Here is a 26,483-nt window from a genome sequence, read left to right as displayed (position 1 = left end):
CTTCTGTTCTCCACCACATGACCACAATAAAGAACAGATGTCTGAGGGTGGCAAAAGCAGCTCTGGGCATGGTGGGTGGGGTGGGACGGTGATGACAAAGTGCCCCTGCTCAGATCTGTGTCCCCCGGTCTTCCCATCACTGCCAGCAAAATATAACCCCTGCTTCCAGATGCACCATCAATAACCCTGCTCCCTGCTTTCAGAGGTAAGAGTCCCCCCATCACACCCCTAAATGCCTCAAGATCAAAATGACAATTGTTGGGACTTTCCTGGCGATCTGGTCTGGTGGTCCAGTGGTTAAGACTCTGTGCTTCCATTGCAGGGAACATGGGTTCAATCCCTGGTCGGGGAACTAAGATTCCACACGTCTTGCGCCGTGGCCAAAGGAAGAAATGAAATAAATAAATTAATAATAATTAAAGAAAAAAGCCTGCCTTAATAATAATTAAAGAAAAAAGCCCGCCTTCTGGAGGGCAGTTTAAAGAAAAAAATGACAATTGGTATTCCTACTGAAAGCACTGGGAAAGAGGCGATAAGCCTGTAGCACCTCTACTTGCTTTGATAGCTAAAGAATTTATCTAGCAAAGTCGTCTTGGGCTGCCCCAGCACAACAGGCATTAGAAAAGTAGAGTCCATACCGTGGGCTGGAAGTAACCTGGAGAAACATGACCCGACCCAAGCTACTATCACATCCGGGCATCTGTGCCTTCTCTCAGCTTCATCTTCTACAACAGCAATTCAACAGACACATGAACATTATACTTTAAAACAAGCATAACAGGAAGGAGAATCATAGACTATGTCCTCTTTCTACAGGGCAAGCACTTCAACCTACACAGTGTGCTTATGCTGATTAAAAGAACTAAGAGCAAACGCAGACTGAATTGTTATTTTGATCCTGAAAATGAAAGCTTCAGGGAGACACGTTGGTGAAACTTGGGGCTGTTTCAGATTTAGAGCAGCAGCCCTGCATTCACTTAAGCAGAATTACTACCATGAAAGACACATTTCTTTCCTTCTAGAAATATTTACCGAGTACCTGCGTATGCCTCCCAGCCTTGTAAAGGTTGGAGATACAACAGTAAGCTCAGAGATCTGAGTTTCTACTGATGTACAATAGACAATAAGCTCATGGATGAGAGTGAAAAACGTGCCAAATAACAGGGAGTAAAATACAACAGGGTGGGGGGTGGGGGCAGAGAGCAGTGGGGAGGGAGTGGGTGGATTGATATTTTATTCCCAGTAGTTGGGTGTCCTGCGGATAAGGTATTTGAAAAAAGGGTGGGAGCAAGGCTTGCAGATATCTGGGCTAAGAAATCTGGGCGAGGAGCAAGTCTTCTGGGGGCAGGAGCGTGCCTGGTGCATCCCAGGAACAACAAAGGACTAGTGTGTTTGGAGGAGGGTGAGAGAGATGGCAAATGGATGAGATGAGATTAGGAAGGAAGCAAGTGGTCAGACCGTGTAGACCCTTTCCTCTCGATGAGCTGGGAAAACAACAGAGGGTTATGAGCAGAGGTGAGACAAGGTGAAGGTGAGATTTCTTTACCAGGGCTGCTTTGTTAAGAACTGACTAAATGGGACAAGCATTAACATCAGGGAACCAGAGGAATGTAAGGCAATAATCCAGGGGAGAGATTATGACATCTTGGACCTGAGCAGAGTATTAGAGGTGGTAAGAAGTGGTCAGATTTCTGGATATAGTATGAAAGTCGAGTGATTAGGATTTCCTGACAGATTGGATGTGAAATGAGATTAAGAAAAAAAAAAAGAGTCAAAGAGAATGGCAGGTTTTGGTGTGAGCAGCTGGCAGGAGAGGGTTGCAATGTACTGATGTTGGAAGAAGTAGGTTTTGTTGGGGGAATTAGAAGCTCATTTTTAGACCTGTTAAGGGTGAGATGTCACAGAGGTGACGTGAAATACATATCTGGGGACTTCAGGGGAGAGGTCCGGGCCAGAGGGGTCCTCATCATGGTTATGCACTGAATGTCTGTGTCCCCCAAAAATTCAAATGCTGAAGCCCCACCTCCTAATGTGACACTATCTGGAGGTGGGACCTTTGGGAGGTGATTAGGTCTGGATGAGGGCATGAGGGTGGGGCTCTCATGGTGGGATTAGTGCCCTTATAAAATAAGACACCAGAAAGCTTGCCCTCTTTCTCACTCCATGCACAAGCACCAAGGAAAGGCCACATGTGGACACACTGAGAAGGCGGCCACCTGCAAGACAAGAAGAGAGGCCTCACCAGAACCTGACCATGCTGGCCCCTGATCTTGGACTTCCAATCCTCCAAAACTGTGAGGAAATACATTTTCATTGTTTAAGCCACCAAGTCATGACAGCCTGAGCTAAGACAATCATATAGGTGACATTAGGCATTAGGAGACTCGATTAGACCACTGAGGGCACCAGCATAGTTGAGAACAGAAGTGGTCTCAGGGCTGAGGCCAATGTTTAAGGGTGAGAGATTGAAAAGGAATCAACAAAGAAGATCTAACAGGAGTAGCTTGTGAGGTCAGAAGATGGCTGAGGGTAAGAGGCGTCCAGGAATTCAGGAGAAGTTCATGTCTTGAGGACAGGGAGCCCTAGCATGTCAAGTGCTCACGAGTCAGATGAAAAGAGGGCTGATTAACACTGGGTGGTCACTGGTGACCTTGACCACAGCTGTCTGTATAGAGTGATGGGACTGAAGTTCTGAATGGACAGGTTCAAGAGAAACCACAGGAGAGGAACTGGAGACAGTGCTTATAGAGAACTTCCTAGTCATTCTGTCACACAGCTAGAAGGGGATTTTGTAAAATATGGAGAGCTTACGCAAAAGCATTGGGTAATTCAGTCTCAAAATAGTCCCAAAGGATTGCAGAAGACTGGCAAGCAAGTCAGATGAGACACGGCTCAAATGCCATCAGTAATATGAGAAATATTTTTAAAAGATTTAGATTTCTTTCTTTTTTTTTTTAACCAAACATTTTTGTGGTATTGTTACAATCTTAATGGAAAATTATAACAAATGTAAAAAATTGCAAGGGATCTTTCTTTTAGAATTCTGCAGACACAAACAACTTTTGGTCACAGCGGTATCTGGCAATCCAGCTAGAGCTTATTTCTACGTAGCTATGACTAATCTACCCTTGGCGATGACTTCTCTTGTTTATAAGGCATGTTCTGTGCATGAGTTGGATGTTACCTCCATGGTCTCTGTGGTATGCTTGGCCAGAAGCAAAAGCATCAATTTCCATTAGCAACTTCCTACTGATAGTATCTTGTCTCCAAATTCCAAAGGGAAACTAAAAATATTCAATGTTCACAGCTAGACTCAAGGAAACATCCCAGTATCTGTTTAGATGTGAGATGTGATGCAAATGGAAAAATAATCACATTGGAGTTTTAATTTTCCATTGTTTTCTTTCTCTCTGCTTGAATAGGCTTGCCTAAGATTAAGGAGTGATACTTGCAAATATAAGGGAAAAGGTTGTCCCAGTTTAAGAAAATCATATATGTGCATATATATATATATGCACATACGAAGATGAGTCAAAAATCATCTGCACTCAGGTTATATTAAAACTTCTATAAATACTACCGCCAGAGTGTGAATAATTTTTGACTCACCTTCGTACATATGCACACACACAACTTCCCATAATATCCAAGGAGAAATTATTAATATTATGAAAGAATTCACCAAGCATATCCTTTAAGTAGTAATTACTACTCAAATACACTTAAAATCATAATTATAAATTATTTGACCATGGGTCTTGGGAATATAAGTGAAATAAAGGGGATAAACCAATCAATTTAAAGCTAAAAGGTAAAGATTCAGTAATAATTCAAAACAATAACAACAAAAATGGTCTTAAGCATCTCAAAAATGGTGTATGTTTTCTTTGCATTCCAAAAGACTTATCATTTGTTCTATTCTGTCTCCTTGAGAGTTAGGCTGACCTCTTTGTGTGCCTCTGTATACTGTGCATTCAGTAGGTACTCAGTAGCACACAGCAGGAAATTTTTTAAATGTGTCCATTTAAATAGAAAAATATTGATCAATTTGAGAGCAGTTGCCTTCTCAGGACAGATGTGTTAATTAAAGTGTGGCTTATTTAACTACATTAGGTGGGATTTCAGGCTTAACTTGACCTGACATGCACACCTTGCTGATATCTTTACTGACTTCAGTTCTGTTGGTATTTTTTTCAATAGAGGGTTCCTCTCTTAAACAGTAAATTAAAAAAAAAAAAAAAAAAAAAAAAGAGCTTCACAGTGTGTCTATGCGCCAGAAGGCATTAAGAACGCCTCATTCACAAAAGAGAAAAAAAAAAACACCCTCAAAAGACTTCGAGAAACAGATATTTTCAGTACTTTGGGGGAAAAAAGTTATAATTTGCCAATAAAGAATGGAAGAAAGAGAAATGAGGCTTTTATGCTGAGAAACAAAATTCAGGGTTATCCAGTTTCTAATTCCAGTGTCAAACCTGCTGTCCTAGATGACCTCGGTCCAATCATTTAATTCTCTACCTTGCTCATCTGAAAAGTCTATAAACCTGCAATTCCTCAAATACTCTCCAATTACTCTTGGCTATTTGATTTTCACTTAACTTAAGGGATGGGACATAAGTGATAGAGAACATCTCCAAACTTTAAAATCAAAGTTCCCTTTCACCGTGGAGGAACACAGAAATAAAATTGTAAATTGTTACTGTTTAATAAAAACCCAAGGAACCTGACAACGTGGCTCCAATCAAACTTTGCCATTAAAGTGTTGTTTGATCTTGAAAGTTATCTAATGGTGTTTTTTTTTTGAAAACACCTTGATTGAGGGAAAATAATGTATAATAAACTGTACATATTTAAAATGTACAAAGTTGGCAAGTTCTGATATATGCCTATTCCCGTGAAACTGTCACCACAATGAGGATAATGAGTATCTGATTACTCCCCAATGTTCCCTCATCCCCTTTCTGATCCTGTCATCCCCTGAGCAACCACTGATCTGCCTTCTGTCACTATAGAAATCTTTTTTGGGATCGGACACATTCTTTATAGGTGTAACACGCAAGCAGAGAAATTTGCCCCCCATTGATTCCTACTTTGTGGAATCAAATAAAATAGTGCATGTAAAAATGCTTTCAAATATAAATCAGCTACTCCAGTTTATTACTTTATTCAACATGTGCTCATTGAGCATCTAACTATACATAGGTACCATATTTGGAGCTTGTAAAAGAGCAGCAAACAAAACAAGACATCACTCTCTTGGATCCTTTATGCCAGTCGGGGAGACACAGGGATGTCCCAGTAAACAGATGAGTGTGTATACTACATAAGGTGGTACATATGAACGGTCCCCAAATTAAAATGGTTTGACTTATGATTTTTTGACTTCATGATGGTGTGAAAGTAAAATGCATTCAGTAGAAACCAAACTTCAAATTTTGAATTCTGATCTTTTCCGGGTCTAGTGATGTGTGGTAGACAGTCTCTCGTGACGCTGAGCAGAGGCAGAGCTGCAGCTGCCCATCAGCCACCACATCGTCAGGGTGAACGCCCAAGACACTTACAATCATTATCGACCCAGACAAGCACTGTTTTTCACTTTCAGTGCAGTGTTCAATACATTACATGAGATAGTCGACACTGTATTATAAGATAAGCTCTGTGTTAGATGATTTGTCCACCTGTAGGCTAATGTAAGTGTTCTGAGTACATGTAAGGTAAGCTAGGCTAACCTACAGTGGTCGGTAGGTTAGGTGTATTAAATGCATTTTCAAGATATGGTATTTTGAAGTCACTGTGGGTTTATCAGGACATAAACCCATCATAAACCAAGGAAGATCTGTAGTTTACTGAAGGAAAATAAAGCAGGTTAGGGTAAACCTAACAGCAAAGGAAACGGTATTTCAGAAAGGGTGGCCAAGAAGCCCGCTTCAGATAAGATGACAGGTAAATAAAGATGGAATGAAGAAGCCACCCTTCTCACAGATGTCTAGGAGAAGAACATTTCAGAAAATATAAAGGCTTGGGTAGCAATAAGCTAGGCCATTAAAGGAATTACCAAGATGTCAGTAGCTGGAGCAGAGGGACAAGAGCAGGGTAGCAGAGATGAGGCCAGACGGCGGATAAACTTGAACTCATCCAGACTGTGGATGGGCTTGTACTCTGAGTGGATGATGGGCATGATGCACATGGAGCAGAGGAGGGATGTGATGCGACTCAGGGGTTGGGATGGCCACTCAGGTTGCTCTATGGAGATTGTTGATGGCAAGAGGGAAAGCAGGAGAACCAGTTAGGAGGCTACTGCAATAGTCCTAGCAAGAGGCCGTGGTGAACTAGGGGCAAAGGAGGTAAAAAGTGGTCAGGTTCTAGATACATTTTGAAGGTGGGTGGATAGCTCATGATTTATTTGCCCACAGTGGTTTTAAGAAATATTGATACTTAATAATGTTCCCAACTATGTACTACTTAGTATGGTTCAGGCATTATACTGAGCAAATAACATAAACTAAATTTACTCCTTATAGCAACACTATGAAGTCGCTTCTCCTTCTATCCCATTTATAGATGAGGAAATCGAGGCTTAGGTCATTTGACCAGCATCACATACTGGCAGATGATGGAGCTGGGTTGTGGTCCCAAGCAATCTGGCTTCAGAGTCTGTGCTTTAAGTATATGCTTTCTGACTTTTCAAGGTTAATGTATAAAAGAATTAATAACTATGTTGATCCAGGTGAACCTTACCAAATCAAAAAATTGAGAAAAAATAATTTTAATGGCCATTCAGTGAAAACAAGAGTCTCAAGCAAAAGTTTCAGAAATAACCTTTTTATCTTTTGTGAAAAAGAAGATAAACCAATTTTCAGTGGAGCCACTTTTCACAGGTCCACTTGGATAAGGCAGAGCTCCCTGGTCACTCTTCATGATCGTGGCCATGTGAATGGTGACTGCTGTTACGACTGCACTGAAGGTGACCCTTTGGAAAAGCACTGACTCCAAAACGGGGCTGCACATGAAGACTCAGAGCATTAGGGCCATGGATGCCTGCCTTTGGGGGAATTCTTTCTTAGTGGTACTTTCCTTTTGTTTTTGCCTTGTTAAAAGAGTAGCTAGGGACTTCCCTGGTGGTCCAGTGGTAAAGAATCCATCCTGCAATGCAGAGGATGTGGGTTCGATCCCTGGTGGGGGAAACTAAGATCCTACACGCTGCGGGGCAATAAGCCCGTGTGTCACAACTACTGAGCTCGCATGCCTCAACTACAGAGCCTGAATGCCCACGCGCCATGGACCCTGCGCACTGCAACTACAGAAACCACGTGCCCTGGAGCCCACGTGCCACAACTAGAGAAGAGAAAACCTGCACGCCACAACTACAGAGAAGCCCATGAGCCACAGCAAAGAGCCTGTGGCCCGCAACGAAGATTCTGCATCCTGCAACGAAGACTCAACGTAGCCAAAAATAAAAATTAATTCATTAATTAAAAAAAGCAGTAGCTCTCTTCACCTTATCAAGGGTACAACATAAACCAATGGTGCCTTTTTAAAGTTATCACTAAGAATTTCTGGAAGACATTCTGCTTTTCATAACCATCTCTCTAGCGCCAATCTTTTTCTCAGATCTCCTGGGAAATGGGTCCATATTTCATGGATGGAGACACTGAAGCCTAAGAAGGTGGCAAGATTTGCCCAAGGTCTCTGAGTTGTTCCATGACAGAGCTGGGATCAAATGTTCCTGATGTTTTTATAGATGGTGGTGAGCTCAGCCCATGACAGGTGTTTCTGTTGTTCCATCAGATAAAAACTGTTGTGGAAGAGCTGGGCACACACATTCTGAAGTCTGTGCACCAGGCGGTGGGCAATCATACATGTTTTCAGAGTCTGAGGCCACGTTTCGCTTAATGCTCTGTTTGGGTTTCCTTCCGGACTCCCTGCCAATGCAGATATCTGTACACATAAAGGAAAGTTGGATGGTTCAGTAATGCACCTGATTATAATTCTAACTTCAGGAAGGCAACACATTTCAAGTCTTCTCCCAGCACATTCGCTAGAGTCATCTTAAGTACAACAGATGAGGCATAAAATCTTTTATGAGCCAGTAAATAGAAGCTTCTGCCAAACAATGTTTCAAGTAAGTACTCCTTCTTTTCAGTCCTATAAAATGGAGAGCTTTAGCCATTTATTCCAGATTAAAAGAAGGAGTCAAAGTTTGCTAGATAGAGAGCCCTAACACCTCTTTCCTAAGGACCCTTACCAACCTGGGTGTGTGTGTCTGTGTGTGTGTGTGTTCTTCCCACATGCTCTATGAAAATGTATCTTAGAGTACTTGGGCTTCAAGATCACTTTAACATGAGGACAAAAAGAATCAGGTACTTCCCTGGTGGATACGACTCCACGCTCCCCATAAAAAATGCAGGGGGCCTGGGTTCGATCTCTGGTCAAGGTACAAGATCCCGCATGCCGCAACTAAAAGATCCCGTATGCCGCAACGAAGATCCCAAGTGTTGCAACGAAGATGTGGGCAGCCAAAATAAATAAACAAATAAATTTTTTTTTAAAGGAGAAACAGAAACAAGATTTACAAATAGGAAATAAACCAATAGTTCGATCAATTTGTGATTTTCTTTGACTTTCAAAATATTACCTCCTTTTTCTCATCCACACAGGATAAGATAAAAACCTGTATTTCTAATGAGAAAACACTAAATTTGAAAGTTAATTGATGCCCTTTATTCTTCCAGGTAATACAACTAGTTGAAGGATGGGCTCCTGCGATACCCAGGTTCACAAGGACTGCTTAGTGCTGACAAACGAAAAAGGAAGATATGAAAGATTTCTATTTTGCAGTGTCTTGCCCATAGTTTGGGCAATGAAATGAAATGCAAAGAGTAGACATGAAGGTTTTCTGTTTTGCCCATAGATAGAGATGATTCATATTTCATTCCATAAAAAGTAAAAATATTTGACCTTCCAAAGCACTGCAAGCATTCTCTTTAGAAAATGAATTTATTTCAATATGCATTATGCCCAGGAGGGCACATTGGCTTAGGCATCAGAGAGCCCTGGGTTCAAATCTGGGCTTTGCCACCTCCTGCTGTGACCTTTCGTATATGTCATTCACCCCCATTTAGGCTCTGCTTCATCATCAACGAAAAGGGGATAAAATCACCTTCTTTCAGAATTATGATAGGAATCAGTGATGTTAGCAGACTTCCGGACAGACAGCAGATACTCAGGAAGTGATTTTAGTATGAATTAACATAGCATTGGTTGGTTTAGATGCCATTCTACTTCATCATAAAGACACTTCAAATAGTTGGTTTTCTCTTCTTCTAGACAATAGGAAGATTTCAGAATGCCTTCACGCCGATCGTGCTCTCTGGTCTTTCATTGTTTCTATCTGGTGTTTTTACTTTACTCTGCCTTTAAAGAATTCATTAGGATGGATGCTTATTTACAGTTCTCTGGAAAGCATGACTACCAATTTATTTTTCTCACCATCACTTCACATACTCTGCTTCTTCCTTTTAGGTTTATTATACTTCTTAGTAGACTTTTTTTTTCACTGTTTTATTTTGAAATAATTACAGATTCACAGAAAGTTGAAAAGAAATGTACAGGGAGGGCCCACGCACCCTCCCCTGCTCCCACCAATGATGACACCTCGTACAACAGCAAACCCAGGACACTGACCCTGGAACCACCCACAGAGCGTACTCACATTTGCACGTGTGTGTGTGTGTGTGTGTGTGTGTGTGTGTAATTCTATGAAATTTAACTCTGTGTAACTACTACCCCGATCACAATACGTAACTCTATCATCGTAACAAGTCCCCCTCATGCTACTCCTTTGAAGAAATTCCCTTACCCATGGCAACTACTAATTTGTTCCCCATCTGGATAATTTTATTTTAATAGTGTTTTGTATGAATGAAATAGTATGTTCGGAGATTGGTGCTTCACCCTCCCCACCCCGGCTCCGTAATTCCCTCAGGTACATCCAAGTTGTCGCACACAGCAACAATTTGGCCCTTTTCAGGGCAGCTGAAAAAAAAAGTTTCCAGCTTTTGATATTACAGACAAAGCTGCTGTGAACGTCCATGTACAAGTTTCTGGGTGAATATAAGTTTTCATTTTCCTGAGATAAATGCCAAACAGTATAATTGCTGAGTCATACTGTAAGTCCATTTTTAGGTTTCAAAGAAACTGTAAAACTGTTTTCCAGAGTGGCTGTACATTTTATACTCCCACCTGCAATGTATGAGTGACCCAGTTTATCTGCATCCTTGCCAATGTCTGGTGTTATCATTATTTTAAATTTCAACTATGCTGACATATGTGTAGTGATATCTCTACACTACACTTAAATCTGCACATCCCCCAAAGCTAACGATGAACCCATTTTCATGTCCTCATTTACTATCTGTACATCCTTTTCAGTTGAAATGTCTCTTCCTGTATTTTGTCCCTTTTCTCATTGGATTGTTTGATTTTTTCACGGTTGACTTTGAGAGTTCTTTATATACTTTATATATTTTAAATATTAGTCCTTTGTCAGTTACGTGACTACAAATATTCTTCTCCCAGACTGTAGCTTATATTTTCATCTTCATAACAGGGTCCATTTTCTTGGACCCTTTTTTGGATGAGGTCCATTTCATCAATTTTTCTTTTTATGGATTCTGTTTTTAGTGTCATGTCTGAGAACTCTTCACAAAGCTCAAAGTCCTGAACAACATCTCTTATTTTTTTCTAAAGGTTTTTATAGATTTACATTTTACATTAAAGTCCACGATCTAATTTTTGTACAAGTGCAGGAATTAGGATCAAGTTCTCTTTTCTGCCTGTGGATGTCCAATTGATCCAGTGTCACTTGTTGAAAAAGCTGTCTTTCATTGAATTGCTTTTGCAATTTTGTCAAAAATCAGGTCAGCACAATTTTATGGGTGTATTTCTGGGTTCTCTATTTTGTTTCATTGATCTATGTGTCTTGAGTTGTTTAGCTCTATGGTAAGGCTCAAAATCAGGTAGAGTTCTCCCATTCGATTCTTCTTGGTCCAAATTGTTTTAGCTATTCTAAATAGTCTATAAAAGGCTCCTTTGCCTTTTATATACATTTTAGAATAAGCTTGTTTATGTTTCAAAAAGAATCTTGCTGTGATTTTAATAGGAATTGTTTTTAAACCTATAGATCAGTTTGGGGAAAACTGACATCATTACTTTGTTGAGACTTCCAATCCATGAAAACAGTGTCTCTTCACTTATTAGGTCTTTGATTACTTTCCTCAGCATATTGTAATTTTCAGCATACAGATCCTATACATGTTTTTAGATTTATATCTAAATATTTAATTTTCTTTAGAGCAACTGTAAATGGTATTGTGCCTTTTATTTTAGCTTCTGTATGTTTGCTGTTAGTATACAGAATTGCAGTTGAGTTTGTATATTAATCTTGGATTCTGTGACCTTGCTGAACTCACTTATTCTAAGAGAGGGTTTCTCTTTTTTTTCCCTTTCTTTTTCTTTCTTTCTTTTCCTTCCTTCCTTCCTTTCCTTCCTTCTTTCTTTCTTTGTTGTTGTTGTTGTTTTTTTTTAAATAACTGAACTTATTAACACTACACTGTAGGTTTCTCTTATCAGGCAAAGCACCTTTAGGTCTCTGACGAACAGAAATAGAGTATGGAGAAAAAGAGCATTAACACACCTATGAGAGGGTTTCTTTCTTTTTTCCTTTTTTTTTTTTTTTTTTTTTGGCTGCATTGGGTCTTCGCTGCTGCATGTGGGCTTTCTTTAGTTGCTGCGAGTGGGGGCTACGCTTCGTTGCGGTGCACACGCTTCTCTTCTATTGCGGTGGCTTCTCCTGTTGCGGAGCATATGCGCTCTAGGTGTGTGGGCTCAGTAGTAGTGGCGCACGGGCTTAGTCGCTCCACGATAAGTGGGATCTTCCCGGACCAGGGATGGAACCCATGTCACCTGCATTGGCAGGCAGATTCTTAACCACTGCACCACCAGGGAAATCCCAGGGTTTCTTTCTTCCTTTCTTCTTCTTCTTCTTCTTTTTTTTTTTTTTTTGGTATATTCTTTGGGATTTTCTATGTAGATAACATCACTTGGAAACAGAGAGAGTTTTATATTCTCCTTTCCAAATGCCATGCTTTTTATTTCTTTTTCTTGTCTGTTGCACTGGCTAGAACTTTTGGAATTATGTTGAATAAGGGTGGTTAAGTTGGACATTCCTGCCTTGTTCCCAAATTTATAGGGAAAGCATTCAGTCTCTCGTTATTAAGTACCATATTAGCAGTAGGTTTTTTCTTTTTTGTAGGTGCTCTTTATGAGGTGAGAGAGTTCCCCTGCATTGCTAGTTAGTTTTTAAAAATCATGTATGGGTATTGGTTTTTTCAAATGCTTTTTATGTGTTAGTTGATATAATCATATGATTTTTCCTTCTTTAGCCTGCTGACATGGTAGATTACATTGACCATATTTCAAATATTGAACCAGCCTTGCATATCTGGAATAAAACCCATAAAAATGATGTATTTTTTAATACATCGTTGGATTCAATTTGCTAATATTTTGTTGAGGATTTTTGTGTGAAATACATATGCTACTAGTTTTTTCAGCCAGAGTCTGTGAATGCTAAATACTCTTAATCCATTTACCTGGAAATGTCTTCTTTTTGCCCTCACGCTTAAGTAATGATTTTGCTGGTTTAAATGATTTAAAGAAATATTCATTAAAAGTGTTATTTTCCCCAGGATTTTAAAGACGTTATTCCATTGTTTTCTGACTTCTTCTTGCTTTCTTTTTTCAGTACAGTGGGTTGGCATGTGGGTTCTGCAGACAGACTGCCAGGGTTCAGATCCTGGTTTTGCTGTACAGAGTGTTAGATTCCACCGATCTGTCACAGAGTCATTGCTTAGTGTTAGCTCCCATGACGACTTCTTATATGTAAGCCTCCTTCATCAGAACCCCTGCATGGCAGGGATCCTTCTTATTCTAATTTTAAAACACCTACAGAATCCAAATTCTTCTCACCACCTCTACTGCTAAGCTTCTCATCTCCCCACAGTATGGCAAGACTGCTAAAGGGTCTTCCCAACTTCTGCCCAGGCCCCCTTTAGTCTATTACAAACACAGCAGCCAGAACACAATCTTTAAAATGCGAGCAACGCCATGGATCATAATTCTGTAATATCGCCGTTCCCACCACGATGAGGACAGCGTAGCTCAAGCCTCTGCTGTTGTCGAAGCCCTTCATTATCCAGGTCCCATGGCTTCTCCAACCTCATTCCCTACTCCTCTCCTACTGTGCGACTCCAGTCACCAGGGTCTCCTTGCTGTTCCCTGAACGCTTCGGGCATGCTTGCGCTCAAAGCCTTCACACTGGCTGATACCTCTGCCCGGAATTCTCCTCCCCCAGGTGTCTGTGCAGCTCATACCTTCACACACTCTGGATCATGGCTCACTTTCCCAGTGATGCTCTCCCCATTCATCCTGTTCAAAACAACACCTCTCACACCCTCGTCTCTTCAGCATTCCCTATATCCCTACCCCTATTTTATTTTTCTCCTTGGTATTTATACCATCTAGTCTATGTTTTATTTGTTTATCCTCTGCCTCTCCCAACAGAATAGAAGCTCTAGAAGACCAGAGGGTTGTGACTCTTTTGTTGTTTGCACTCAGGACTCTCTTAGTAGGAACGCAGTAAGTATTTGTTAAAAGAATGATTTTCTTTCTTCCTACCTAATACAGCACCATGTGTATTGTAGGTATTTAAAATGTACTTAATACGTTAAATTGAACTCTTTTACCCTTTAAATGGTTCCTATATTACTTGACTCTTCTTATGAAGGCAAATGAAAGCATATGAAAGCACACTGCCCTAGAAACTGCAAAACCAAGGGAACTCTCTCCTCCAGGCAAGGCTTCAGCTGCACTGGCTTTGTCCATCGGCCTCTGCCTTGTTAACACAACAAGCAGTACCAATGCCTGGGTGTTAGCTGACCATGACTGCGGGCCAGAGTTCCCCTGGGGCAGACAAGGGCAAGACGGTGGGGGAAATCCCTGGACTGAGAAAATTGGGATGTGCTAGAGAAAGGCATGAAGTCCTACAAAAAGGCCAGCCACCTTCCCACTGCTGACTCTACTGACACTTCCAACTGTGTCAATCTGGGTGATGAGATGGAAGATAAAGGTGGTTCACCAATCAACTAGGAATCAAAAATAAGAACGGCGCAGAGCAAAAGGCAAGACAGGTCTAGCTTAGCAGGTTGGCTCTACACCTTGCTGCGGGAAGGAGGGGCATTCCCATGCTTCTTGTGAGAGTCCTGCAAGTCAAGTGTGCTGGAATTAAATACTCTAGTTCAAGGACATGATCCAGGCCAGACATTTAAGGCCTCCATATTTTCCTGCCAAAGCGTGAGGGCTACTTTCCATCCCTTACTGGGAACGAATTAAAGCGCCCTCATGTGGTGCTACATTGTAATGACACATAAAAAATCTTTCCTAGGGCATCGTATTACCCTGAATCAGTGATCCCCTGACCACAAGCACCAGCAACACCTGGGAACTAGTTAGGGCTGCAAATTCTTGGGTCTCACCCCAAATGTACTGAACCATAAATGCAATAAGCAGAGCCAGTCATCTGTGTTTTAACAAGATCTCAGCTAAAATTTGAGAACCCCTGTCTCAAATGATGTGTCATGAGAAAGGATGCAAAAGAGATTGGCAGGGTAAGTGCCATCTTACTCAGGGGAGGGCTCTCTGATGAGGCCATCTGACCTCAGCTCGGAATGAAGTGAGGAGGGGGTCATGCAGACATGGGGGTTGAATCCAGGCAGAGAGAGCAGCGTGGGTATATTCCTGACGTGGTCCACTCAGGAGGCCAGCACAGCTGGGTATACCCACAGCTTCATCTATGTAGTCTTTGATTTACGTATATTTTAAAGACCTTACATGGTTACCATGTGTCTTTAAGTTATACTGAAAATTCCTTGAATGCAAGAACCAGATTTCATATATTTTTTTTAAATAACTCGCCACGGCACTTTTAACAGTACCAGGAACTGAATAGATTCCTAATAAATGTATAAATACAAGAATGGAGAAAATAATTGAGACATGGGCAAAACTTGTGGAGGAAAAAAAAAAAGGATTTATTTTTATCATAGTTAGCTTTATATTACTGGGAGACATTTCACCAGAGATGTCTGAAAGCCAATTAACACCTTAGAAAAACTCTGCAAGTGGAAAGTTCGTGGGAATATCATTTTGAAGAGCATCACCAAACTTCTGAGAACTCAAACTCAGCATGATGACATGGAATCCAGTTAAGTCACTTAGATGCGAAACAACTTTTCATTTGCTAAATCTGAGGATGCGGCTGGGGAGATGCCAGACAGAAAAGTAGTCATGGAAGATGAATCTGTCCCAGGAGTTTAAAAATTTTCCCTTGCTATGCTAAGAAACTAAGTCGATGCACTGAGCAAAGGTGGAAGAGGCTAGAAGAAAACTCAACTTCAACAGAAAAGTGGACGAATCGAATTTTACTGTCTTGAAGAAAGAAACACTTTCAGTTTGTGACAACTGCCATAAGCCTGACTCTCCCCTCACATGAGAAAGGAAGGAGGAGGAGAAGAGTGTCCTGAGTCTCTGTATGAGTTTGCTGGGGCCAATATGACAGAGTTGCACAGACTTTGTGTGGCTTCACAACAGAAATCTATTCTCTCACACTCTGGAGGCTAGAAGCCTGAGACCAAGGTGTCAGCCGGGTTGGTTTCTTCTGAGGTCTGTCTTCTTGGCTCATAGATGGCCGTCTTTCCCCTGTGTCTTCATATGGTCTTCCCTCTGAACCTATCTGTGTCCTAATCTTCTCTTCTCACAAGGACACCAGTCCTATTGGATGAGGACCACACCCCCATGACCTCATTCTAACTTAATTACCTCTTTATAGGCCCTTTCTCAGTGACCTAAATGGGAAGGAAATCCAAAAAAGAGGGGATATGTGTATACATATAGCTGACTCACCTTGCTGTACAGCAGAAACTAACACATTGAAAAGCAACTATACTCTAATAAAATTTTTTTTAATTACATTAAATTAAATAATTAAAAAAAATAATAAAAGCCCTTTCTCCTAATACAGTCACATTCTGAGGTACCAGGGGTTAGGACATCAATATAAGAACTTGGAGGCAGGGGTGGGGGGGGAGATACAGTTTGGCCAATAACAGCCCCTCAGAGAGTGGCTCAAACTGATAAGAAACCAAAGACCACTGTGGTGGTGCCTTGAGGCTCACCTACCATCATGCTCAAAAGCAGCTTCTGGATGGAGGCTGGACCTCATCCAGATAAATGAGGTGAAGACAGGACCTCATCTCCAGGCCCCAAAGATGCTTAGTTGCCATCCCCTATCACAGAGCTTACTCGAGAAATTCGGATGGGAATTCCCCATTTCCTTCGCCTAAGAAGATATACATCTACCCTCTAAAATGCCCACATGTAATTCTCTCTGTTCTTATCCTCTGCCTGAAATATAAGAAGCTGCCACAGAAACAGAGACACAGACATAGAGAACTAATATATGGATATCAAGGGAGATGGGGGGGAGGTTGACATATATACACTATTGATATTATGTATAAAATAGATAGCTAATGAGAACCTGCTGTATAACACAGGGAACTCAATGCTCTGTGGTGACCTAACTGGGAAGGAAATCCAAAAAAGAGGGGATATGTGTATACGTATAGCTGATTCACTTTGCTGTACAATAGAAACTAACACACCATTGTAAAGCAACTATACTCCAATAAAAATTAATTTAAAAAAATAAAAAATAAAAGTCATATACATTTTGTACTCCTCTCTGTAATACATTCGTTTTAATATAAAAATAATGTTAAATTAAAAAAAAAAAAAGAAGCTGCCACAAATCTCAGTTTCCAGATGTCAGCAGGCAGCTCTCTGGAGGCCACGTTTAGGATGAGGGCACCAAGGATGCAATTTTACTTCGGTGTATGACATAAAGCTGGTTTGTATGTGAATATTATTTTTAGCAGTTCATAAAATCATTTTAAAAGCAGGTGCAAAAAATATGTGCAAACTCTTAGAGAATTAGATGAACATAAAGGATTATATTTTAAAGTCAGCTTTGAAAAAACAAATTAACTTGGCAAGAAACTCTTAAGGGTGCAATGAATTTTGCATTTACCAGAAAAAATAGCAAGGCATAGTCAACAGATTTTAGGTAGAGTTTTTGAGGCAAAGGAAAACAACAGCAACTGATAAATGAAATCTTTTTCCCCCAAAGTAGTACAGTGTCTCATCTCTTATTCCAGCCAAATCATAGGAGAGAATATCAGGGTATAGTATCTCAATCCAGATACTTCCAACCTCATTCCTAGAGAGACTGTAGAGTAACAGTTGGTATTATTAGGAATTTGGAATTTGGGGAGCGATGTCTTCTTCAACTCTCTTTTTCCTTTCAAGCCTTCAGCAATGACCTGATTCTCAAATTTTCCTCTCTATCTGAAGTTACCCACCCTGATGAAATGATTAATAGCCAAGGGCCAATCACCTTAGAGGCCAGGTGAATTATCAAGACTATATCAACTCTTTTTTCCCCATGTATCAGAGTAGATCACTAGAATCTTACAGAGTCCAAAATACATAACTTCTAATAAGATGGTTTCATACTCTGTCCTTGGATTTTGAAGTTTTGCCCAAAAAAACTTTTCATAAAACAACTGTTAAATATGACTATTACATAATAGGATGTCAACAACATTAAGATACAGGGGTTCTTGGATTATAAGGTTCTAAATGAGCTGCTATAAACCTCTTCTTTAATGAAATTCATTAAACATTACATTTCTCCTTTTATCTTCTTTTTTTTTGTCTCAGCTGCAATTACAGCAATTATTCTTATCTTAATTTTCCTGGCATACATATTGTGCCCAACTGCTATTTGTATTAATTCTTGTTTTAATGGTGCTTATATACTTTTATTGTTTTAAGCCAAATAAAATCTATTTTGGATGTAGAGACGTATATTTATACCTTATTCAGATAAAACTTGCATTGCTTTCTTCTGTTGTCTTATGAAACTTGAAGAGTTCTCTTTTGAATAAGGGTATTTTTACATCAGAAACAAAGCATAAACATTATCTAGGTATCTGGGTTTGAAAGGGGTTTCATGGTTGTGACAGAGAGAGAGAAATATTTCACACTAGCTAAAGGGCAGATTGATTTTCTGAAATAGCTTAGGAAACTGAAGTCACCTTTCCAGCTATTCAACCCTATAGCTCCACCTGCAGTTTAGAAACATTTGACGTTAATTTTACGAAAAGGTGACCTGTGGTCCCAGTTTAGCAACACCCCAGCTGTAAAGGCAGAAACAGAAACAGCACATCCCAAGTTTTCTCCAAGTCTTTTCACTGGTACTTAGCCAACCAAAGGCAGACCCTATAAATTAATGGTGGCTTGGGGGCAGGCTCCAACCCTTAGATTCCACCAAACCTTCCATTCACCTTTGTTGATGCTTTCCTACCTGCATCCAGTCTGCAAAGCAGTCTGTGAGATGTCGTCGATAAAGGGCAAAGGAATTCCGTAGGTACCACATAACTAAGCCATTTCCTTTAAATCTGAGAAATCTGTTCTAAAGTTTCAACCCAGGAATGTTAACAGCAAGGGATTTCAAAAGACATCTAACTTTATTTTTTAAAGTAAGTACAAACAAATCATGAGTCTACACAATCTTTTGCAAGAACATTCTTTCTTATGGGTAAATTGAGAGCCAAGTGGGTAAACTTGGATAAGTACTCCGTTCTTTCCGAAAACCTCATATATGAAAATCCAAGCTTATAAAGGAAAATTGGGGGGTGATTACTTGTATCACAAAAACATGTTTTGCTATACCAAAGGATTTCTTGAAATATTCTTTTCAGTGATTAAAATTCCCAGTCCCAAATCCATTTTCCCCGTAGCTTAAAGATTGATTCAGTCTGTAAAAAATTTACCTTTCAGGACTTTTGATACATCAAGTGCAGAAAACCTAAGAGACAATCTTTTTGACTCACCCCACACAGCCAAATATAAGTACTCAAGGACTCCTGTAATGGAGAGGAGATTTCTTCATAACTTCTCTCTTTCCTTATTTTCCAATGTCCCTTGGCCTACTTTTGTTTTTCACTGTGTGGGTGTTAGCAGTTCAGCATAGCTCATTTGCCAGATGAAATCTTATATGAAAGTGCAATATTTATAGTAGAGAAAACGCCACAAAACTCCAGAGTTCTGCGGAACACAGTGGGGAAACCACATCTCCAGTTCCTTCTCCAGAAGTTCACTGCCAAGTCTCTAAAGTCATCAGTCTGTACCTACCGGTACTTGCCATATTTTCTAGAATGTGCAGAAGAGGCGGTACTACAATTTCTACAAATACAGCAAATCAGACCCCTTGTATCAGTCAGGGTTCAGTTGCAGAGAACTGAACCGACTCCAGCTCGTTTAAGCAAAAAATGGATTTAAATGGCTTGTGGAATCACTGAATGTTCACTGTAGAACTGGGACACTGCAGAACCCGTTTGACGAGGAGGAAGCTTCCGCCGCCCTGGTCCACTGTGACTCTGCTTTGGAAGGTAGGAAGCTGCTGGTCATGCTGAAAAGCCAGACCACACCTATGCCCTCGGAAGGAGAAAAATGGATGCCCGGCTTTCAACCCTATCAAGCAAGTGACTATGCCCAGAGACCTCTCAGCAAATGATGCTGCAGAAAACCCAAAGCCTCCACAAATGCCTTGGTCCCTACTTCCTGAACCCAGCATGTCTGCTATTCCAGAATGAGTCTGCCTTCCAGCTTCCAAAGTAAAGGGAGGCATGCCAGAAGGAGATTGGAGTGGACTACGCCAGCCGGTCCCCAAATCCTCCCACCCTGTCCACTGAGTTTCCAAGCTAGAAACAATCCTCTGATCTTTTCTCTGATCGCACCCTAAAAAGGTCAGGAATGTGCCCCAAAGCTACTGACCTGCAATCAAACTCTCTTCTGTAAATTTTAGTTTTTATACTATTACAGGTCAATCACTACTGGCACTTAGGAAAACAAATTCCGTAAGTGCTTCTTTGCTTACTTTATAGAGCAATGTACATCTTTCCATTTGTCTGAAATTCATTTCTTTTTTAACTACCTAATACGAGGCTCACTGTCTTTGCCCACAAACCTTCTTGGTTTTCCACTTTACAGGTGGACATTTCCTACATCATTTCCTCTAACCTCTTACCCACTCTTCTGCACAGGAGGGGAGATTCTGGCAACAGTGAGCCTTCTGTTCCTTAAATACCCCCACCAGAAAATGGGCACCATCACCATTACTACCTTGAAATAAAAGAACAGCCACAAAGATACTCAACAAGTCACATACGCTGGGCAACTTCTCCCTCAATTAGTCTAAAATCCTCCCAAGCCTTTCAAAATCATTCTTGCTTGTTGAGTCTGAGTGTCTAGGAGGTAATTTGCTACAGAAATGGCAGCACCTCTGGCTGCTGGGCTGGTAAGGGAGGTGTCTTTTCCAAAGCTAACCATTCAGGATACGGTCAACCAAAGCATCTGGCTGCTGGGAGAAGAAGTGGCTGTACTTGTTTTCACATGAGTTTTATTTTCAAATTCCTGAGGGTACACAGAAGAGTAGGAACATCTTGTGGCTACCCTCTCTCCCAAGGCCGACCACAGAGCTGCCGGACAGCAGCCCCTGCCCGTGGTCGCATTCCAGACAGACATTTATAGGACAGCGATGATTAACAGGAAACGACTCCATCATTAAGACCCAGACCTAATACCAGCGGGACAATTTTTCACGGAAATTATTTCTAAAACCCAACTCTACTGCAAAGCTGTTTTTACTTTCTTTTGTAGACTTCCTTTCTCCTAATCGTCTCTCTTTTCACTGAAGCAGAAATGGCATAAATTTCACTGAGAAGAATTTTATTTGGTCTCCGGATGGGTGGAGGGCACAAGGAACCCACCTCTCTGTACAAGTAAAGCTTTAGAGGTGATAGATCTTTGGAACCTGGTCACGTTATAAATCAGAGCCGCTGAGCAAATTTCTTTCTTTACCTTCTGCTTTGTAAATCTCCAAGGCTGACTAGTTGGCCCTCAGCATCAGAAAAGATTTCGGGTTTTGCTGTCATTTGTGGCCCTGCCTGAAGTCCCAGAATGAGAAGAAGCTCACATCTTGCACGCAGGACAGCATCTGAGAGAGAATATTATATAGACACTAGCGATGTCTAATTTCTCTGTCCTAAACAGCATCTTAGGGGTAAACATTCTCTCTCTTGCACGTCTTCGCTTCTGCGCAGCGCACCAAGCCCAGCCTCGCTGTGCTCCTCCCATCCCCTAAATACGCCATAGTAGAGAGAAGGGATTATTCAAGTGGAAAAATAATTATGCCGGCAGGTTTATCTCCAGGCACAGGCTGCCTGCAGTGAGAACAAGGTTGCATCCCCTCCAGGGAGCGGGAGGGATTTGAGGATTGGTCCAGAACCGGATGCCGGGGCTGGGGAAGGTCTCCAGTGACACACTGCGCATGTGCAAAAGCGAAGCCTGGGAGCTGGGCTTTCCCGACTCCGCCCCTTATGGGCCCTGAGGCTGGAGGTCAACCCGATGATATGTGAAGTCCTTGGGGTGACACACGGGCAGCTACTAGGGAGAGGCGAGTGAGGCACTCTCCTCGGGTGCAAAATTTAAGGCCCTCCCAACTCAGTAATCAAGATAAATAATATTTTAATGAGATATTTTTAAAAATCAAAAGTAATGCAATTGTCCATGATGAACCAACTATGACCATTTTCAATAAACACAAGATCAACAGGACTTGGGAGGAGATCCAAAAATTCTGTGGATTACGATAAAATGACACTGTACAGATCCTAAAGGAAACCTGGGGCTTCCAGGTGGCACCTAGAGTGGGTTTACAGGACGTCACAGTTCAGTCTCCATCTGCAGCCTCTGAGGCCTGGGGTCCTGCCTGCGCCTCGCCACGGCGATGCTGGGGGACCCCGCTGCTCCCGGTCCTGGGCTCTCTGGGGAGCCTGATCTTCCCAGGAGCCCGTGTCTGTGCGTTAAATACAGCCAGGCACACGGGGATTTTCCCGAACACAAGGCTGGCAAGGCCCCTGGCAGGGAGATTGTGTTTAGACTCTCCCTGACTCACACTTTCCTGTTTATTTCCCATCCCCGCGCAATTGAATTACCCCGTGAAGGCCAGGTGCAGCCGGGAGGACTTTCCCAAATCGGCCACAGAGAGGCGATCAAGAGCAGCGCCAAGCCCCCTGGCCCAGGGCCAGACTCTTTTTCTGGCACCAGGGCTCCCTCGCTGGGGCAAACTTCTCATTTCTCTCCTCTCCTCTCCCCGTGTTCCTTTGTTTCTATCCAGGAGTTGTGGAAATCACTGGCCAAAAAGCTTCTCCCGGAGCTGGAAGAATAAGCACCTCGTATGCATTTCTGAATCCCCTATGAACTTCACAGGCAAGGTGTGCTCAGACTAAAACAGCATTTTGCAGAAGTGTAGCCAACCCATGAGAAAACACCAGCCACCCTCAGCAATTCCTAGGGCGAGGATGCCATCAGCTCCTGCAGCCCCTGTGCCGAGAAGCCTGCTTCCTAAAGGCAGCCATGTCTACCTGCACTGCCAAGTGCACTTGGCTGTGGGGGAATTCCTGCCTTCAAGACAAAGGGTCCATTGTAACACAGGCTCGCTGTTCCCCAGGTATGGGGGGAGGTGCATAGCTGGTTATTCTTATCTTTCATTCTGTTTTGCAAACCACAAGCTATCTTTACAGAGACTGGAACCTCTGTTCATTTCCTGCAAAGCACAAAGGAGAAATTCCACGCCTTGGTGGGCTCCTATGCGCCTGCCTCAAGCATGAGTGGGGTTAAGAGAACATGGAGCTCTGTAATCCAGATGGAAAGTCCCAGCCTGTGTCATCTTGACACTGCCCAAGCCCTGTATGCTCCCTGGGTGCACCACACCCCTGCAAGTTTCATGCCTTTATTAATAAATGGAGTTAATGGGAACTGGAGGGACTTCTCACTTCTGCCATTGAATTAATTATGCGACCTCAAAAACCAAAAAGGAGATTTTCCGTGGCTTTCTTCTTTCATTTGTAAAATGAGGACCCTGGATTATTAAACTTAGATGAAGTATGCAAAACTTAATGTTAAAAATTAAGGTCAACAATACAAGTAAATAATAGGGTGTTTTTTTGTTTTGTTTTTCTTTTTCTTTTTCAGAATAGCTAGGACAATGTCCGAGCCCAGTCTGCTCTGGTTGTCACCTGCAACTGAGGAAACAAAATCAGGATACCTCACTAGGTCCTTTTTTCTTCTTCAAGCGAGGCATTTGTTCGGTTTTAAGAGGCAGAATTCAGCTGTCTTCTGCAGCCTTTCGTGGGTTGACCCAGTTCCTGTCCCCTCTTTTCCCTGAACCCAAATGTCTGAAAAACACAGGTACCGAGTCGGAACCTTGAGATGGCAGGTTAAGCCTATGAAACACCAGCACAATTTGCAAAAAGGTCTAAATCTTCACGGCCTGTACCTTTTGTTAAAGGGCTAGGAGGAAGAAAAAAAGCACCGCAAGATAGAAAGTGAATATGCAATATGAAAAAGCAAATGATAAGTGAAGGCAGAAGGACAGAATCCTGCTTTTCCTAAAAGCTTGTTGAAAAACAAGGCTATGCCAAACTCTTGCCAAGCCCCTCCAGCCTCTCACGTGGTAGCAGGGAGAACAGCCCTGTGTTTCTGGCTTTCATCACCAGTCATGGGGGTACTGGCCACATTGCACCTCTTCTTCCTGGAGCCATTCACGTCCTCCCCTGGACTGCCAGACAGTGGAGTGGGGCTCATACTCCATCCGTCCTCAATTCTGAAACTGGGGAGGAGGTTCCTAAAGAAATGAGGCTTATTCTGCAATCTGTCCCTCACTATTCTCTACACCAAGAACATAGACAAACACCGCTAGCCCCTTGTTTGAGCCAGTCCTGAATGTGTCCATCCCCAAGAACGCTTAGATCTGCTGTTTCCTCAGCAGTTCAGTCCTCAAGGCTTGATGTTAAATCAGTGGAGTTTCTGAATACCTGTGTTTTTACAAATCAAGATCTAATTAACATTCGGATGCAGGGGTATGTGTTCGGAAGTATAAACATACACACACAGTAATAAAAATAAGAAATTGCCTTTTGACGCTCACCCAGAGATCTTTCTTTCGTCTGGTTGGTTGATCTCACCACCGGAAGGCTCGCTCGAGTCCGGCTGCCTCTGGAAAAAGGACTTGGAGTTTCTCCCTCAGACATGGCTTCCAAAGAATCACCAGACGCCTCTGATAAATGCTCCACTGGGTCGCCCAAGTTGGGAGGTTGAGGACTGTGAGATAGTTTGGGGCTTCTTGTCTGCAAAAGGCATTTGAAAGAAAGTGGGAAAAAAGACTATTATTAATTGCGCTGAAAGTATTTTCAATGCCATCAAGGTCTGCTAATCTGGAAAAACAACATGGCAATGAGAAAAAGTCCATCAGAAGGACTAGCTAGAATAATAAAGACCTAGTGGGTCAAAGTATCAGCTGTGAAAGTTAGTGGGGGAAAACATGTCCCTGAGTATTCCATTAAGATTTTTATCACTGGACATCTACTGTGCAAATGCCATTTCAAGCAAGGAGCTGAGGACAGGCTGCATTGCAGGAAAGAATGATGGCAAATCAGTTCCTTTTTTCCAGACAAATTCTAGCCGTTGTTATTATCACAGCAGATGGGATTGTGCACATCTGTATGACCTCACACAGATGATGCACGCACACCAGCGTAAGCTGAACACAACAGTTCTTTAAACTCTCCTATTAAGACTGTTTCCAAAACCAGTAAAACACGATTGTGAGGGAGATAGTTCCATCACGGTTGATTTTTTTTTCTTTTGAGGCAGAAATCCTATAACTCAGATGATGTCTAGCTTTGGTTATTACTTACCTCGCCAATCAGCAGAAAGTACCTATAATAACTTACACACACAATACACAACTGAATTTCCCACTTGGTTATCTATGCTCTAATGACAATGGACTGAATGTATAAAACACTCATCATCTATGTTGGTCAATAACATTCCTTAAATGTATACTGAGTACTTGTGGGCGATTCAGACAGACATGTTGCCTGATGTCAGAGTTTCAAAACTAACTGGTGAAATTAGTGAAGGACAACAAACAACGCACGATAGTATATAATTAAGTTTAAGCCGTGAACTGTGTGGTGCATCCATTCATCCTTTCAACAGACACCACAGAGTGCCTACTATGTTCCAGGCACATGCTAGGTACCTGCTAGCACATGCTAGGTACTGGGAACAGAACAACAGATAAAACAGACATGATCCTGCCCTCATGATGCTTATGGTCGAGTCAGGGGACACTCTTCAGTGTGTAACCCCAAGACACTGACAGTGTGTAATCCAGGCTGGTGAGGGGGTGTATATGGGTGGACAGTGGGAAAAGCAAGTAAACTGTGATTTCAAGGACGAGGGAAGTTGGGAGGAGAAGCAAGCCAGAGGGTGGGGGGTGAAAAGAAAAAGGTATTCCAGGTGGAGGGGGCAGCAAGTGCAAAGTCCCTGGGGCAGAAAGAAGTGGCAAGCACTGGAGGCATGGTGGGGCTGGAGAGCAGCAGAGCCCAGACCCCATGGAGTCTTGGCATCAAGGGGAGAATTCTCCGTGTGACTGTAAGATACCAGCATGCCATTTGAGGCAGGAAGAAGGGGGAGGGGATCAGGATCAGACACATTTTTCATAAGGTCATTGGGGCTATTGTGTGGAAGCTGGAGACTGTACATATAGAAGGTCAGAGGAAGGGAGTCAGTGAAACTAGGGGGCTTGGGCTGAATGAATGCGTGATCTCAGCTTCCTGCTGTCCCAAAGCCTGCCCCTACTTTCATCACATGAGTCCAGGCACCTTCTGGAAGATTAACTGATCCACATTATTCAGGCAGGTGCATTTTCTCTTACTAAGATGCCAAAGGTGCTGATAGGCTGGCGGTAGGGGCAGTCCCCAGGAACCAGTTTTTTTGGGGGGGGAGGGGAGGTTGTTTGCATTCCTTTATTTCCTCTAAGTCTTCCTAAGGGTGCTAATGCATTTTGAAGTTAAAAACACCAGAGCACTTAACTCTCAAGGTAGGATCAGCTTTGTGGGTGTACAACCGACCCAGCATTTAAAAGGATTCTGTGCTTGGTTTCATGCTCTGCTGCGGCTGTCTTGAAATGCTTAATAATATTTGGAACGTGGTACACTAAGAATTATATATAACCGGACCTGCCTCAAGGCTTCGGCTGCAGAGCTCTTTCAGGGATGCTCCAGGGGTGCCTGATGCTCTAGGGGAGCCCTTTGAGGATGCGACGATCAGTTTCTTTCCCTTTTCTTGCTGAAAGTACCAGGAGACCCCTCTCGGCAGGAGAACCCCTCTAG

The 26,483-nt window shown here is 42.1% G+C and overlaps 1 protein-coding gene across 16 annotated transcripts in view; it reads right to left on the bottom strand.

The window, feature by feature from the left end:
* KIAA1217 (KIAA1217 ortholog) overlaps positions 1–26,483 on the bottom strand; it is a 311,933-nt gene that overhangs the window by 129,230 nt on the left and 156,220 nt on the right. For all 16 annotated transcript variants that reach the window (XM_057731711.1, XM_057731712.1, XM_057731694.1 and 13 more), the window contains one exon: positions 24,230–24,428. In XM_057731711.1, coding sequence (XP_057587694.1) covers positions 24,230–24,428 — 199 coding nt within the window. The remainder of the gene's footprint in view (positions 1–24,229; positions 24,429–26,483) is intronic.

Source organism: Hippopotamus amphibius, chromosome 4 (genome assembly GCF_030028045.1).
Source record: "Hippopotamus amphibius kiboko isolate mHipAmp2 chromosome 4, mHipAmp2.hap2, whole genome shotgun sequence".
Lineage (NCBI taxonomy): Eukaryota > Metazoa > Chordata > Mammalia > Artiodactyla > Hippopotamidae > Hippopotamus > Hippopotamus amphibius.
The sequence above is the reverse complement of the archived record's forward strand: the minus strand, read 5'-3'. Positions and strand labels throughout refer to the sequence as shown.